The sequence below is a fragment of the Gymnodraco acuticeps genome, unplaced genomic scaffold (genome assembly GCF_902827175.1).
Source record: "Gymnodraco acuticeps unplaced genomic scaffold, fGymAcu1.1, whole genome shotgun sequence".
NCBI classification, from domain to species: Eukaryota; Metazoa; Chordata; class Actinopteri; order Perciformes; family Bathydraconidae; genus Gymnodraco; species Gymnodraco acuticeps.
This window is the reverse complement of record NW_022990300.1, coordinates 134,628-152,349: the sequence shown is the minus strand read 5'-3', so window position 1 is coordinate 152,349 and position 17,722 is coordinate 134,628. Positions and strand designations below refer to the sequence as shown.

The 17,722-nt window shown below is 38.2% G+C and overlaps 1 protein-coding gene across 1 annotated transcript in view; it reads left to right on the top strand.

The window, feature by feature from the left end:
• The first annotated feature begins 239 nt into the window (after positions 1-239).
• LOC117550270 (receptor-type tyrosine-protein phosphatase N2-like) overlaps positions 240-17,722 on the top strand; it is an 86,694-nt gene continuing 69,211 nt past the window's right edge. Inside the window, exons 1-2 of the mRNA XM_034222647.1 lie at positions 240-533; positions 16,919-16,969. Of these exons, the coding sequence (XP_034078538.1) occupies positions 455-533; positions 16,919-16,969 (130 nt within the window). The 5' untranslated portion in view covers positions 240-454. The remainder of the gene's footprint in view (positions 534-16,918; positions 16,970-17,722) is intronic.

Here is a 17,722-nt window from a genome sequence, read left to right as displayed (position 1 = left end):
TATCATTTTTAATTGTTATCTTTGATTTTATTAATCGGAGTGAATCTGTGCTGTCCTGTTTTTCATTCTTCTTACCCTGTTGCTGTTAAACTACTGAATGTCCCCACGGGGTTTAATAAAGATCCATCTTGTCTATTTTATCTTAATTTATTTTAATTTTGGAAAATGCAACAACTCAATTTTCCAGACTTTTATTTTGAAAACCTTCACCGGAAGTACCTTATCCAACCAAACCTGCCTTGACGCAGTTGGGTCTGATTCTCCTGAAGCAGAAACGCCCTGCCTCCTCTCTCCTCTCCTCCAACATCCATCCATCCCGGGCTCTCCTCTGCTCCTCTATCCGCCGAGCAGACACTCTGAGGCGGCCGGAAAACCAACCAAACCTCGGTGGAGGAGAGAGAAAATAAAATGGCCTTTTAAACACCTTGAGAGAATACAAAAACCCAGAGGAGACATGGAGCCTTTTTCCTTCCTCCGCCTTCTCTTCCTCGTTTCCTTGAGCTGCTTCTCCACTGCTGCTGACAGGAGAATCGGTGAGTGGATTAAAGGAGAATTATGTTTAATAATTAGCTGCGTTTTTGCTAGTGTTTCTATCCCCTTCCTCAAAGCCAACCCGAGAGACCATTTATGTTTCTGCTCTGTGTCAATATTTGTAGCTTCACCTGGAAAAACAAACACGGCGATCCTGGGATTTCTGCTGGAATAAACTGTGCAAATAAACCAGGAATAAACCAGGAATATCAGCGAAAGGAATATTAGGGAAATAAACCAGGAGCAGGATTTAAGGGGCTTCTGCGTGCAAAGGAGACCCTGTCAACATGTGAAGTGCATGAAGAGGCTGATACAGGAACATGTGGATTTATTATATCAGAAAAAAAACCAATACAATAATAATTAATAATATCTTAGTAAAGATACAAATATTTGATGCAGACAAATATAGGTAATACAATGCAGAAAATGGGTATACAATTATGTTTTAGGCCTATAAATACGATATATGAATTAAAAATAACATTTATTTATTTGAAGATTTACATTAAATAATTGAAATAATCAATTAGGAATACAACTATATACAAATTAATAAAATACATCGTATATATGTTTTAGTATTAAGAATGACAAATAACGTTTACACTGTACCAGAAAATATAAAAATAAAAATAGATACATGTATAAATAATGTTATCGGTCAAATAAAAAATAATAATATACTAAGTTAATTCATTAATTACAAAATGACAGAACCAGAACATATACAATACAGTGTATAGAAAATAATCATAAATGTCCAAATTAAATGTACATAAAATATAGAAGTACTTTAATAAGTAATAAATACAATAATTACGTGAAAATGTATATAATACATCAATAAATAGTAGAAAAAATACAAATTATTGGGAGTAAGTTTATTAAAACATTAGGAACAGTACCAACTGTGAAATAAAATACAAATAATTGCAGTTGTGTACACAAGCTTGTAAACAACAACAGGAAATAATGTGATGAGTGATGACATTAATGCAAAGCAATGAAAAATGATCTCTCACACCACACACACACACACACACACACACACACACACAACACACACACACACACACACACACACACACACACCACACACACACACACACACACACACACACACACACACACACACACACACACACACACACACACACACACACACACACACACACACATACCATGTATACATCACTTCAGGGGACATTACATTGACTTACATGCATTTCCTGGAGACTTATCCTAACCTTAACCATAACCAACACACGCCTAACCCTAACCCTAACCCTTACCCTTAACCTTACCCTAACCCTAACCCTAATCCTAAACCTAAACCTAAACCTAACCAAGTCTTCACCCTAAAATTAATGATTCCTCTTATGGGGACCTCCAATTTGTCCCCATAAGGGAAGCCAGTCCCCGCACGTGACTATGTAAACAGATTTAGGTCCCCACAAGTATAGTAATGCTAGACCACACACACACCACACACACACACACACACACACACACACACACACACACACACACACACACACACACACACACACACACACACACACACACACACACACCACAAATATCCAGTTCTTTGCTCAGAACAGAAGCAGCTATTGATCGGAAAAGTAAAGTGTGTTAGTGTGTGTTTCTGCCTGAGTGTGTGTGTGTGTGTGCTTATTATCTCTCATCTCTCATGCACAGAGTTTATAAATAGCTGAAATGTAATATTCCCCGCTGATCTGAGATGCAGTCTGTGACATGACTGTTACAGAAGAGGGTGAGAGGAAGAGGAGGAGGATGAAGCTGTGTTGGGAGGTGTGTGTGTGTGTGTGTTCATATTACATAACAAACATACAGAGAGTATGGCAGACAACAAAAATACAAAACCTTTATATTATTATCATAGTATTTTCCTATAAATTGTTGTGATATGTGATTAAATGATACAGACATCTTAGTGTGTTGTTGTTGTTGTGTGTTGTTGTTGTTGTTGTTGTTGTTGTTGAGTTGCAGCATAGTTTGGGCATCTGTGGTCAATAACAGGTTTATTTTGAAACTTCTCATCTGAACCGAAACCAGTCAGACTTTATTTTGAAAGCAGCTACGCAGAAAACAATTGTTTTAGTGGCTGTCTCTTCACACTAGTCCTCATGTCCTCTACTGTGGACATACAGTAACATTTAAATTACAACAAGTCTAAATTGCAAGATGTTTTATTTAACCCTGAATCGGCACGAAATCACCAAAAACAGGAAAGAAAACCTTTTTCTTGGTTCCCTGACTGGAAAAAATGCTGCTCCAAAAACAAGTAATAATGAAAACAAGGTGTTCTCTCTTGTAATAAGTCAAACAGATCTGCCAGTAGAACAAGTGAACATTTGCTTGGTAAGACTTCCTGAAATAAGGTGTGAAATATAAATAAATAACATCTTGTAATTATCTGGGAACATTTATTTTGAACTGTATTTCAATCAGGAGAGACTTCATTTTGTTTAAAGAACATTTATTGACGCATGCCATATGATAAATGTTAAGTCTTTGGCGATTAGACCCCGATCCTGAAATGGTATATCTAAAAGGGGGAAATGCAGCCGTGAGCACCCCCGGGGTCTAGACACTGGTGGTGATGCTGAAGATCTGGGTTTGATGAGGAGATGGGATGAAGAGGGGGTGTGATGAGGTCTTTGGATTAGCTCTCCTGGCACTGGATGTGATGAAAGGAGGTGGAAGGGGAGGAGGCGGGCGGCAGCATGAACACCTGAAATCACAGCTGACTGCAGGGGAGAGGAGAACCATTTTAAAGTTTGGCTGCAGCTCGCTGATTGGCTGCTGGAGAATGAGGTGAATGTAATAGGTTAAAGACCACGCCCGTGATGAGCTGATTATAAGCAGCTGCGGACTGAATGTATACCAGTCTTCCTGGAAGAGCTTCATTTGACCAGGATCAGGAGATGTTGTGTTAAGAAGTAAGCCAGTAATACTCAATAGTGTTCTGCTTTCTGATGATTCATTAGTCTGTGTTTTTACAATATAAATGTAAACTCATCTGAGATACAACTTGAAAAAATATGTTTTTAAGAATCTTTGACTTCACAAGATGTCTGAAAACAAGACCTTATATCTCACTGCATCGTCACTTCTTAAGTTATCAGGTCTTATATCGAGTGTAAAGACATATTCTGAATAGATATTAGACAGATATCCTCGTCAAGATTTACAGTTTTAGTTTTTAAGGGTTATTACTTTAACTTTGTACATGTTTTTATGTTGGGATAAAAGTTTGTTTTTATGGCTGCTTGTACTGTATACAACGTTTTCCATGAGAACAAATGATGATCACTTTCATTAGGGTTTGGGTTGTATTCAAATGTACTGCATCTGGTATTCTGGGGGCAATGTAGTAAATATTTTTCTTTTTTTAACTCAGAAATTAGGTTGGATTTTGTGTAGATGAGGTCTATTGATCATACATTTTCAAAAAGTAGCGTAAAACTTGTGGTAATAAGTAGGAATAGAGTTGCTTTACATTTAAAAAGGTGAAACATAGATTTGGTGATTAGTTACTATTATGCTTTAAAAAATAGTCAAACCAGGAGGACAACATTTGAGAGAAATGAACAAGATGTCAAAGTCACAGGTGTCTCTTTTGTTCCTGTCAGCTCACACTGATTTGTGTTTATTGCACCTTTCACTCTCTCAGGGACAGATTGCTCTCCTGGGATCTGACTCACTGATTGGTCAGGTCTCTGAATCATTAACCCGAGCGGGTGAAGGTCACCGCTGTGTGACTGTAGTCATGGAAACAGTCATTAACATTTTACACCTGCTGATTGGTGGGAACTGAGGTGCACACAGGACATGGATATGGAAAAAACATATTTGAAGTATACAAATATAGAAATGAAAATGCAGAACATTTGTGAACAATTGTCATTTAAAAAAATATACAAAATGAATAAAAAAGCAACAGAATATTTAAAAAAAAAACATTTTAATAAGATTAAAATAATAAAACAACTGGGAAAAATATGCAAATCAATCAAAATCCTCCCTTTGCATAGATTCTGCTGTGAAGATATCAAAAGGGATGATCTTAGCTATGTCAGATCTACTCTATGTAGGATCTGCATAAAACCTACTGTATTGACGCCCAGCTGTAACTGAACTGGTGTTGCATTGATTGGGGTTTGCTTTATTGATATTTCGTCTGCATTGATGTGACGTGAGTCAATTAATCGACTGTTCTGGATCAATGTTTTTTGACTGCAGAACGTGTCTGTGTTTTGATTGATATCTCCTCCTGTATGAGCTAATTCTGCAGGGTTTACTGTTCTTCACTGTGTATCAGTATGTAGTGTCTCTACTTTAAAGAGTCCTCTCCTGCTGATGTTCAGGTGTTTATCAGTATGTAGTGTCTCTACTTTAAAGAGTCCTCTCCTGCTGATGTTCAGGTGTATATCAGTATGTAGTGTCTCTACTTTAAAGAGTCCTCTCCTGCTGATGTTCAGGTGTATATCAGTATGTAGTGTCTCTACTTTAAAGAGTCCTCTCCTGCTGAGGTTTAGGTGTATATCAGTATGTAGTGACTCTACTTTAAAGAGTCCTCTGCTGCTGATGTTCAGGTGTATATCAGTATGTAGTGTCTCTACTTTAAAGAGTCCTCTCCTGCTGAGGTTTAGGTGTATATCAGTATGTAGTGTCTCTACTTTAAAGAGTCCTCTCCTGCTGAGGTTCAGGTGTATATCAGTATGTAGTGACTCTACTTTAAAGAGTCCTCTCCTGCTCATGTTCAGGTGTATATCAGTATGTAGTGTCTCTACTTTAAAGAGTCCTCTCCTGCTGATGTTCATGTGTATATCAGTATGTAGTGTCTCTACTTTAAAGTGTCATCTCCTGCTGATGTTCAGGTGTATATCAGTATGTAGTGTCTCTACTTTAAAGAGTCCTCTCCTGCTGATGTTCAGGTGTATATCAGTATGTAGTGTCTCTACTTTAAAGTGTCATCTCCTGCTGATGTTCATGTGTATATCAGTATGTAGTGTCTCTACTTTAAAGAGTCCTCTCCTGCTGATGTTCAGGTGTTTATCAGTATGTAGTGTCTCTACTTTAAAGAGTCCTCTCCTGCTGATGTTCAGGTGTATATCAGTATGTAGTGTCTCTACTTTAAAGAGTCCTCTCCTGCTGATGTTCAGGTGTATATCAGTATGTAGTGGCTTTACTTTAAAGAGTCCTCTCCTGCTAATGTTCAGGTGTATATCAGTATGTAGTTTCTCTACTTTAAAGAGTCCTCTCCTGCTGATGTTCAGGTGTATATCAGTATGTAGTGTCTCTACTTTAAAGAGTCATCTCCTGCTGATGTTCAGGTGTATATCAGTATGTAGTGTCTCTACTTTAAAGAGTCCTCTCTTGCTGATGTTCAGGTGTATATCAGTATGTAGTGTCTCTACTTTAAAGAGTCCTCTCCTGCTGATGTTCAGGTGTATATCAGTATGTAGTGTCTCTACTTTAAAGAGTCCTCTCCTGCTGATGTTCAGGTGTATATCAGTATGTAGTGTGTCTACTTTAAAGAGTCCTCTCCTGCTGATGTTCAGGTGTATATCAGTATGTAGTGTCTCTACTTTAAAGAGTCCTCTCCTGCTGATGTTCAGGTGTATATCAGTATGTAGTGTATCTACTTTAAAGAGTCCTCTCCTGCTGATGTTCAGGTGTATATCAGTATGTAGTGTCTCTACTTTAAAGAGTCCTCTCCTGCTGATGTTCAGGTGTATATCAGTATGTAGTGTCTCTACTTTAAAGAGTCCTCACCTGCTGATGTTCAGGTGTATATCAGTATGTCGTGTCTCTACTTTAAAGAGTCCTCTCCTGCTGATGTTCAGGTGTATATCAGTATGTAGTGTCTCTACTTTAAAGAGTCCTCTCCTGCTGAGGTTCAGGTGTATATCAGTATGTATTAGGGGTGTAACGGTTCACAAACATTTCGGTTCGGTACGTACCTCGGTTTTTTGGTCACGGTTCGGTTCGGTACGTTTTCGGTACAGCAGAATTTTTTTTCACAAAACAAAACATATATATATATTTTTTATTATTATTAAACTGTGAATAATGTATTCACTCAAATAAATACAACATATAATAAAATAAACATTAAGGTGCAGCATTTCGATGAACTGAAATAATCTGTATTTGAACTTTACTGTAGGCTACTAGTACTCACAAAACATAAACTATTAGTTTTGGGTTTTTTATTTTTTATTAAACTGTGAATCTTCACTCAAAAAAATACAAAATAAAATAAAATAACATTAAGGTGCAGCATTTTGATGAACTGAAATAATCTGTATTTGAACTGTACTGTACTAGTTCCTAAGCAGCCAGCTTGACATTAGGACTTGCTTGTCATTGTATTTTCATGTTTTTTTAAAGAAAGATGAATTTGTCCACATTGCTTGCCGAAAGGGAAGATCTGCTGGCACTAACAATGTCTCCTGCTGTGGAGAACACCCTCTCTAGGGACAGTGGCAGCAGATACAGCCAGGTAGCGCTTTGCTAACATGGCAACATAAGGATATTTGGCGTTTGTAATACCTTTGGCTCGGTCTGAACTCTCTGCGAGTGGTGGAGGCTTAAATGCTAGTGGGAGTTGGGTTTGCACTTCAGTCTTTTTTCTTTTGGTACCGGTGATATTCACGTTCGGGGTGATGCCTTTTCAAGAGTGTGCAAGTTTGATGTATTGCCAGCCGCGTAACCAATTTTAGTTGAACAATGCCGACAAACAGCTTTGGTTCGGTCCACCTGTCTTTGTCCGTCATCCTTGTACGTAACTGCGAAACCAAAATGTTCCCAAACCGGAGACTTCAATGATGCTGGAGGATTTTCGAGCTCAACTTTATCTGCGTTCGCCATTAATTTTCGACAGTTCCTCAAATTACTGACTAAATTTGAACGCATCCCTCTGACCAGCTCTCATAGTATGCCTCTCATCCAATGAAATGACTTGCTCGCTCTATGACACGTTGAACCCAATGTGAGCAAATTACTCTGAATGCTGCGACGCAGCACCTGAGATTACTTCCAAAAAGTTGTTCACGTTCTCAATTTTTTTACGTCTAACGTTATATTCGTTCGGTACACTTCGGTACACACCTGTACCGAACCGAAGGGTTCGGTACGGGTACGTGTACCGTTACACCCCTAGTATGTATGTATCACGACAATGTGTTGGAGCACATCAGAAGCTGAAGCTAACTTAACTTCTTTATAGACGTTATCTTTTCTAGTTCAAAATGTTTGTGAAAGTGTCAGGATATGATGTTAATGAAGCTACACTAAAAAGCCTTATCTTTAACACAAGTTAAATTACATACAAACACCAATAGTATTAACCCAATTAACACTCACAACATGTCATTAAAAAAACCCACACAGAACTACAAGAGATAGCTCAATACAACTGTCTCTTGGATTGTCAACACATGCTGTGGTCGTCACGCTAAACTCAGAAACATAATGAAGGCAGGCAGCGTTTGATTTGAGAGCTACAGTAAAAGAAAGCGCTGCAAACAAAGACCACCAGATGTATGGATCAATGCTGTGGTTTTGAACAATCGGTGTTAGAAAGGAACATGGGGGGAGGTTGTTTTTGTCGCTGGTGGAGACGAAGAGAGATTACCCCCATCCTTTTAATTGAGAAATGGATTTCCAACAGTCTCTGCTGCGACAAATAGAAATGATCAAACGCCGACTTTGCCTCCAAATCCTTCCTTTGGCGTCGAATTGTCAGGTGGCGTCGTTGTGGTCGTGACTGACGTTTCTCAGAGACGAACTAATTGGATTGCTGTCCTTTTTCAACAAACCAAGGGACTTTCACTTCACATACACACATTCAATTAGGAAAGACCCTTTCTGATCAGCCATGAGTGAGTCAGCCTTCAGAAGGATACAAATAACCCTACAAAAGAAAGGGAAGGCTTTTTTCCTTCAGTCTGCGACCCCGACCTGTTATCAACTTTCCAGAGATGTCAACAAAACAGAGATAACATTGTGTGGTGGAGAAGGTTAGAGCTGGATGGGGAAATAAATGATGTAAGTCATTTGTTTTTAACGAGACAGAAGGCCATTGTGTTGACAATATTTAAGATTTAGAGAGTGGAAAAGGCCAAGAGACAAACAACAACGATAAATATCTATATAATACTATAACACTTGATTGATTGTTTGCTGAGATCCCAAATTGTAATCCACCAAACAAAGCTAATCAAACCTAAGATTAGTATTTACGCTAGTTAGTTATTCATTTATTTGACATGGATGCTCATTCAACAACACACACATTTAGCCTACTGTACAATCCCCATTTAACTAATATCTTAGCTAGACTCAAGCTTTTTAATGTATTTTAACAGAACAATAAACTGTATTTTGAATTTCTAAAGACTATAACAGGATAACAGAATGGCTGAATTGACATTTCCAATTACAAACTCTTCATGGAAGTATACTAAAGGGTTTTAAGGTCAATGAAATCATTTAACTTTATATGTCAAGGTGACCAAGTCGGGGACATTAACTAATCTAAATATCTATATAACACTATAACACTTGATTGACTGTTTGCCTAGCTCCCAAATTGTAATCCACCAAACAAAGCTAATCAAACCTAAGAGCAGTATTTACGCTAGTTAGTCATTCATTTATTTGACATGGATGCTCATTCAACAACACACACATGTAGCCTACTATAAAATCCTAATTGAGCTAATAGCTTAGCTAGATGCTAAATAGTAACATTAAGTAAATTCAATTACACACATAATATACAAAAAAACCACAGTTATACCAGCTATCAATGCCAGTGTATCAGTATTGACAGTTGTGGCATTTTATTATCCATTACTAAACAAAAAAACACAAAACAAAATAAGAATGAAAGAAACGTCAGCATTAAAGTTAGCATGCCTGGCTAAGTAGCTTACTGCCTACAGTTAAGTATTAGTTTTATCTGTTATTTCCAATGCCATTGACTGGAATATAGTTTTGAAATCAACCATGTTATTCTTTAGGAGGACTTTGCAGGTCCGATTTGAAATGTTTTTGTTTGAATCAGATGCTCAATGTAGTAGCAGAGCCTGGATGCTATATCGGAGTTTAAGCTAACGTTGACTGCTCTGTGGTTGTCTTTGTCGGATTTGGACAAAGTTACGGTTCACGCTTATTTGCCTACATTTCTCCTTAAAGGTGAGACATATTGCTTGATATAAAAGCGTTTCAGCATAAATTAAGAGTAATAACACTTTAGGAATATATCACAGAGCTACATTTAGCTAGCTAGCTACTGTTGATGAATTAGCCATTTTATTCGACCACTTTGAATCCACTCTAGCACTCACAAGAGATTAATTTAAGGCTTGTTGATAAGGAAAAATGTTTGTTAAATATATAAACAAGGTTATATCTCATGTAGAGATTACAAAGATTTAAGGCTTTTCTGAGAGATTTTTAGATATTTGGTGCAAAAACGTTCAGCATTTTGATGGACTGTTTTGACTAATTAAGTAATTGTATTTGATAGTAACAGTTCAACTTAATCAATATAACTATACAACAACACATGATGTAAAAATGCCAGTGTTAGCAAAAATGCACATTTCACATTACACTACGTTTTTACATGTAAGTGCACTTTTTACAAGCTTTTTAATGTATTTTAACAGAAAATAAACTGTATTTTGAATTTCTACAGACTATAACAGGATTACAGAATGACCCATTCTTTATTCTTCGAGTCAAATCTTCTCATGAATGTTCACTAAAAGTTTTTAAGGTCAATTCAATCATTTAACTTTATATGTCAAGGTGACCACGTCCGGAACATTTGGCCTTTCCCTCAGGAACAACAGGTGTGTGATGCAAACTGACAGATGGCATCCTGGGAAATGTAGTTCCCTTTATTGTCAGCGCAGCTTGTAATGTTCCTGCCAGGAGGCATTAAAGCTGCTCTCTGCTCACAGGGGGAAGCTGATTGAAATTCCTAAAGTTCCTCCTGCTTCACCGGCTCTCTGTTGCTCCCCAGCGCAAAAACTGCAACCTATTTCACACTCTGCTGCCGAAAGGAAGGAGGGTTTTACAACTCAGGGTGGCAGCAGAAGTCCAGAAGTAGCACTCAGTCATCTTCCATATCCTCCACTTTCTACTGTCTGGAGAAGAACTGTTATCTGGAAGTGAAATGGGAGAAAGAAAGTCGTCACACCTTTTTATTTTGAATTAAATCCTCTTAATAGTAATTTATTTTTGGATCACAGTGAAGTTTCTTTAAAGTGGACCTATCATGCTATTTTCAGGCAAGGTCTCATTATAGAAATATATAAAAAAACATGGCTATGAAGTGTTTTGCTCAAAATATAAATTAAATAAAATAAATTAAATAAATAAATTAAATAAATTAAATAAAATAAATAAAATAAATAAAATAAATAAAATAAATAAAATAAATAAAATAAATAAAATAAATAAAATAAATAAAATAAATAAAATAAATAAAATAAATAAAATAAATAAAATAAAATAAATAAATGCTATGATTCCCTTTTAGTTGTAAGCCTCTGTGTATTGTTCATGGCGTTTATATTGTTGTTGTTATTGTGCTGTTTTGCAGAAATTGGCCCCAAAGCTGCTGTAATGAAGCTCTGACTCTTTGTTAACGGCGTTTCTGTCTCTCATGTTCCTGCTTTTTAACACAAAAACTGGCGTAATAACGGCATGTCTTCCACAGAGATGTAAACAAACACAGCCTCGGGTGATCCTGCCTTTAATTACACCACAACAACAAACAAAAGGAAAATACAGGAAACACGACACGAGCTGAAAGCAAATGACTTCACACTGATCTGTCTTCGTTAGAGACCCACTGCATTCTGGGTAAAAAATACATGAGGTTTTGGAGATGTAGCTCAAAGCTTGAAAGCATATTCAGATCTGAAAGGTGAACATGGCTGCTGTTTATTTTCTTTTAACAGGAGTCTGAGTTTTCTGCAAACATATTGAGCTTTTCTTTTCTGTTTTCAGTTGTTTGGCAATTTAACCTTTGTTGGCACAACATAATATCAAATACAAACATTTAAAATAACTTAATATCTTTGTAGTTATCCAATAATATTGTGCAATTCCAGTGTCCTTGTCACTGTCTGATCCCTGCGAGGCAAGTGTCGCCATGGTTACAGCATCCCATCATAATGCTGGTTTCAGCCGGAGCTTGCCGGAGCATTTCCCTCGCGCGTGTGTGTGTGTGTGTGTGTGTGTGGTGTGTGTGTGTGTGTGTGTGTGTGTGTGTGTGTGTGTGTGTGTGTGTGTGTGTGTGTGTGTGTGTGTGTGTGTGTGTGTGTGTGTGTGTCAGAGTAGTAGTAGAATATTGACAAACATAAAATGACGGTGGAAGAAATGATATGAGTTTTATCAGAGGAGACTCATCTCTACTGTAAGTGAGTATATGTTTATTGACAAGAGGATGACAGGATGTCAATATTGTTTGATGAGTTGCTATTAGATATATTTTTAAAGGGGTAAGTAGAAAAGGAAGGTGTAACCAAATGGCCTGACATTAAAGCTGACGGCAGCAGAGACGAGAACAGATAGGAAGTAGATAGCAGCTAGAATAGTTGGTTATTGACGATCGTATCAAAATAGTTGGTTAACCAAAACATCCATTATCAGCATCAGTAGCTCGAGAGAGAATTGAGAAAAGTTGTCTTCCAGATTCAACTATCACTGGGCTTCATTCAGTGGTAATTGAAGTAATATTTGAATTACAAGTAGTAGTGCCAGTAGAAGTATCTGGCCTCTATAGATAGTAGTCGTTTGAGTGGAAGTGAAGTAGAGATTACTATACATATGTAATAAGTAACTAAATGTACAAATGTCAGTATATCCGAAGTTGTAGTTTAGACATAGAATTGGACGAGTTTAAACAGTTAGTAGAATAGAAAAGAATAGCATTTATTGTCATTATACAAGCACAACGAGAAGAGTAAAGCCTTTTTTAAAGTGCCATCAAAACATTCAGAAAAGACAACAAACAACAAAGACACACAGCATTCATGCATACATAACATAAGAACAAAATAAAGTGCAGGAAATAATTCAATTAGTATAGCATTAGACATATGTGACCCGCTCTATCGAAATCAGTCGGAAGTCCCAACGGCTCATTTCAAAATAAACGTGGATTTGCGTAAAAAACTAGTTTTTCGGGGTTCGGGTGTTTTGTTTGATTATAAAGGAACAAAGTCTTGGCTTTCAGAATGTGACACTTTTATTTCCAAAATGTCACGATAAATACGTGTTTGAAGCTTGTAAAGAGACGAAGGCACCTCTCACTCGCACTCTGCTCTTCCGCAGCGCCGCCCTCCTCCCTCCGCTGACATTATGAATGTAAGGCGTATAGTAAGTAAGGGATAATGTGCAGCAACGCGGTCATTATGGGGAAAAGAACACCGACAGGCTGATCAGGAGCCCGACGCGAAGCGGAGGGATCTAGATCGGCATGAAGGTGTTCTTTTCCCCATAATGACCAAGTTGCTGCACATTATCCCGCTTATTACATGGCCACATTCTCAACAAAGTAACATTATGAATCCCAATATTAATTGAAATGCTTTTATGGATTTAGAAAATTATTTTATTGATTTAAAAAATAGTTGTATTGATTTAAATTGACATGCATCCGCTAAGAAAAATAGTCCGTTGTTACTGTTTGAACTAACGTAGCAGCGGCAGGAACTGCTTCGATAGCGTTTTTGAGGAGCTTTTTGATTACAGATTTGAAAACATCGTTGCTTGCTTTAAAAGTAGCTCAATTCATTATGTCAAACCTTGGAAAGTATCTAGATATCCCTGCCCTAATGCCAAAGGAACTGCACACTGAATATGTTTTGCCGTTTGATGTCTATGTCTGGACCGCTGCGTAAAAAGGAGGGTTTCTGCCTCGTTACTTCTCCGCTGTTTTCTTGTCCCTCTTGTCTTTTTCTTTTCTTCACTGGGGACTCATCAGCCACTAACCATTACTCCAAATTACTGTGCTCTCCAAATATATTAAAATTAATGTTAAAATCCTCCATGTTGCTCTCACACGACAGCGGAAAACTAAAGACAATCAGACAGGTTGCTTTTCAAACTGTTACATTTGAAAAACAGTTAGAGCGTCTCTTGTCAGTTTGAAAAGCCAACGGTAGGAACTGCTTGCGTTTTTGAGGAGCTTTTTGATTACAGATTTGAAAACATCGCTCCTTGCTTTACAAGTAGCACAATTAATTATGTCAAACCTTGGAAAGTATCTAGATACCCCTTCCCTAATGCCAAAGGAACTGCACACTGAATATGTGTCGCCGTTTGATGTCTCTGTCTGGACCGCTGCGTAAAAAGGAGGGTTTCTGCCCCGTTACTTCTGCGCTGTTTTTCATGTCCCAGTTCGAAAAGCAAACTGCATGCAGTTTGCTTTTCGGCCCAACGGTATACAGTTAAATCGACCGGACTTCTTTCTGAAGATGTGAGCGTCCTTAACAACGGTCAATAAGTCCTTGACAGCGGTCTGTCTGTTCGGTATTAACAACGTGTCACGTGTTCTGAATTGACCAATCAGAATCGAGTATTCAACTAAGCCATGTAATAATCATAGATAACACGGCAGGGTCCGTTACAGTTTGTTTTCAACTGATTTCAATTAAACAAAGTCTTGGCTTTCAGAATATTAAACTTGTTTCGGCAAATTCAGATGATAAATAACTTTGAAGCTTCGGCATAATTACAAGCGGAGAACGGAGTAACTTGACGTCACAGCAGGCAAACAACAGCCGGTGTTTCTCGTGAGGGTTTTCCCCGGGAAACAAACACCATACACACAAACGCAAAAATACACAAACACACACACGTATACACACACACACACACACACACACACACACACACACACACACACACACACACACACACACACACACACACACACACACACACACACGTATACACACACACACACACACACACACACACAACACACACACACACACACACACACACACACACACACACACACACACACACTCACAAGCTTCCCCCAGACCAGTAATCCAAACCAAAATATCTTCTTTGATCATTTGCTAATAACCAATCAGATCGATGGATTCCAGAGAAGAGGAAACTTTAAAGGCCTTTTTCTCAAAATGATGACTCGTGACAGTCATTATATAATGTGACATATTTTGCTTAATATTTGTAGTACAACAACAATCCTGATATCATTAGAAAGCTAGGAATATCCTCTTTCCAACAGTGTATACACAACTCAAAATGTGTCTTCGGGTCAATGCGACTGATTTCGGTAGAGCAGGTCACAAATGTTTGTGTGTATAGTTAGTGCACATGTGGGTTATTGCATACATATAGTAGTAGTCCAAGGCCATGATCAGACACAGTGCATATTGAATATTATATTAAACCTGGTTAAAGCCTTATTAAATAGGCACTTTCTGTTTTTGGTTTAGTTTTTTTTTTTTAAACCTAGAGGCATGCAAGGCGCTCATGCACAACACGTCAAATGCTTACCAACAATTAGGAGCAACAAGCTTCACTCTCTTTGAAAACAAACTCAAAAAGCTGCTAAAAACTGCTCAGTCTGATCAGAGTTTTAGTATCTGTAGGCTAGAAGATGTAGTAGCTATTTTAAAAGCTATATAATGGATTGTAGTAGGAGATTAAGATCAATGTGTAAAACTCAAACTAACCTCAAACAGCATCAGTTTATTAGCACCTGAGCTTTTGTACTGTGTTGCTGCTGGAAAGAACATTTCATGGCTTTCACCTCTATAGTCTATATGATCTACTATATATATATATATATATATATATATACTGTATATATAGCAACTTGGATGGTGGTGGGGGCCACATAATGTATGTACTGGCACCAGGGGGCTGCAGATTCACTTGGAACACACACACACACAAATTGCATGTACAGTATGTAATTGTCTAACTTGAACCTAGCTAAGACACTCTGCTGTTCCTCAGCGCCGCTCCCCCTCCCTCCCACTGACATTATGAATGTAAGGCGTATAGTAATCATAGATAACACGGCAGGGTCCGTGACAGTTTGTTTTCATCTGATTTCAAATAAACAAAGTCTTGGTTTTCAGAATATTAAACTTGTTTCGCCAAATTCAGAAGATAAATACAACTTTGAAGCTTTTAAAGACATAATTACAAGCGGTGGCTAGTCTGCACAAGCTACGCTGAAAGCTGTAAGTAAGCCACAGAACACCAAGAGAAAACATCATGCCTGGAGATGGACACAAAGGACGATGCCGTAAACGAGGGACCCCTCAAGACCGGCATTGACAGTCATATCTGTGAACATTGAAGGGTTCTCCTCTGCAAAACAAACCATCTTGGCAGAGTTTAATGAGAAGGGACAGCAATGTGTTCAGCTGTGGCTGAACCACATCTGACCAAGCCCTGTAACTGACTGCCTTGTGGACACGATAAGAAGAAGACTTGACGTCACAGCAGGCATAACAACAGCCGGGGTTTCTCGTGAGTGTTCCCCGGGAAACAAACACAATACACACAAGCGCCTCACAGATTATTTTGCGGTATTTGGCTGCCAAACGAAATCATGTACGCAGCTCGCAACGTAACTAGGAGTCTAGTGGAAGGTATCAGTACTACAAGTACACACATAAATAATTAAAAAAAAAAAAATTAATTACGTTGTTTATAAATTAATCTGAGGGCCGCAAAAAGAGGAGGTGGGGGCCGCCATTCGCCCATCCCTGGTCTATATGCTATAAATACCTGTAAAAAGGACAAACAACCGTCTCCATTCTCTAAAGCTACAGGCGCAGAAACGTCCTTTAACTGTGTGTAGAAATGTTTGTGTGAAGAAGTGTTATACGCTGCCAGATCTCCTGTAAGTGGAACAGGATAACATATTGCTGACTCCTCACATTTAAAGCTTCCCTCTGAACCCAGTGTAAACTCTGGATACATGCAAGCTTTAATGGACTTTCTAATGGACTTTTTCCTGCCGATTGCTTGGTTTTAATATGTCCCGTTTTCAAGATTTTTCTCAAATGTCACAGATATTATGGAGATGAAATGAATCTGGTTTGTTGTGCTCATGTAAAAACAGTCAACAAAAAGTCCTCACTACTTTTGGATAGTCTACAGAAAGGGGACGATTGCTTTGCGTTTACTAAAAGTCAACTTTAACACACCTGGATTCATTTACTGCTGCAATGCTAACTCTTAGTCTAACTCTCGACTGTATTTATATTAAGATGGAAATTGGCTGTAATTGTTTCAAATGGTGACGTGTCAACCTGTCTCTCTGTAACAGGTTGCCTGTTTGAGAACGAGCTGTGTTCACCGTATGAAGTCTGCGTTAACGGTAAGATGTCACACACACACACACACACACACACACACATATACACACACACACACACACACACACACACACACACACACACACACACACACACATATATACACACACACACACACACACACACACACACACACACCATGTATACATCACTTCAGGGGACATTACATTGACTTACATGCATTTCCTGGAGCATTATCCTAACCATAACCAACACATGCCTAACCCTAACCAAGTCTTCACCCTAAAATTAATGATTCCCCTTATGGGGACCTGCATTTTGTCCCCATAAGGGAGGCGAGTCCCCACACGTGGCTGTGTAAACAGATTTAGGTCCCCACAAGTATAGTAATGCTAGGCCACACACACACACAACACACACACACACACACACACACACACACACACACACACACACACACACACACACACACACACACACACACACACACAGAAAATGATGCCGTGTATCAGGTGAGAAAGAGACTTCTAATAACGGTAATATATAGAGACCAGTTATTGTCCAAACCACGTACTGTATAGCTAAGTTTCTCCAGATCTTATACCAGCGTCTGAACCACTGTTTTAAAGGCTGATCTGTGCAATACAAGTGTCTAAAACATGCAGAATGATTACGGAATCAGTTTAAAATCAGCAAAAATGTACATTCATACCCTATTTTAGTATCAACAGCTTAGTTTTTTAAACCTGCACGCTCACAAACACATACAGTTTATGAAGCCTCTCTGTCTCTGT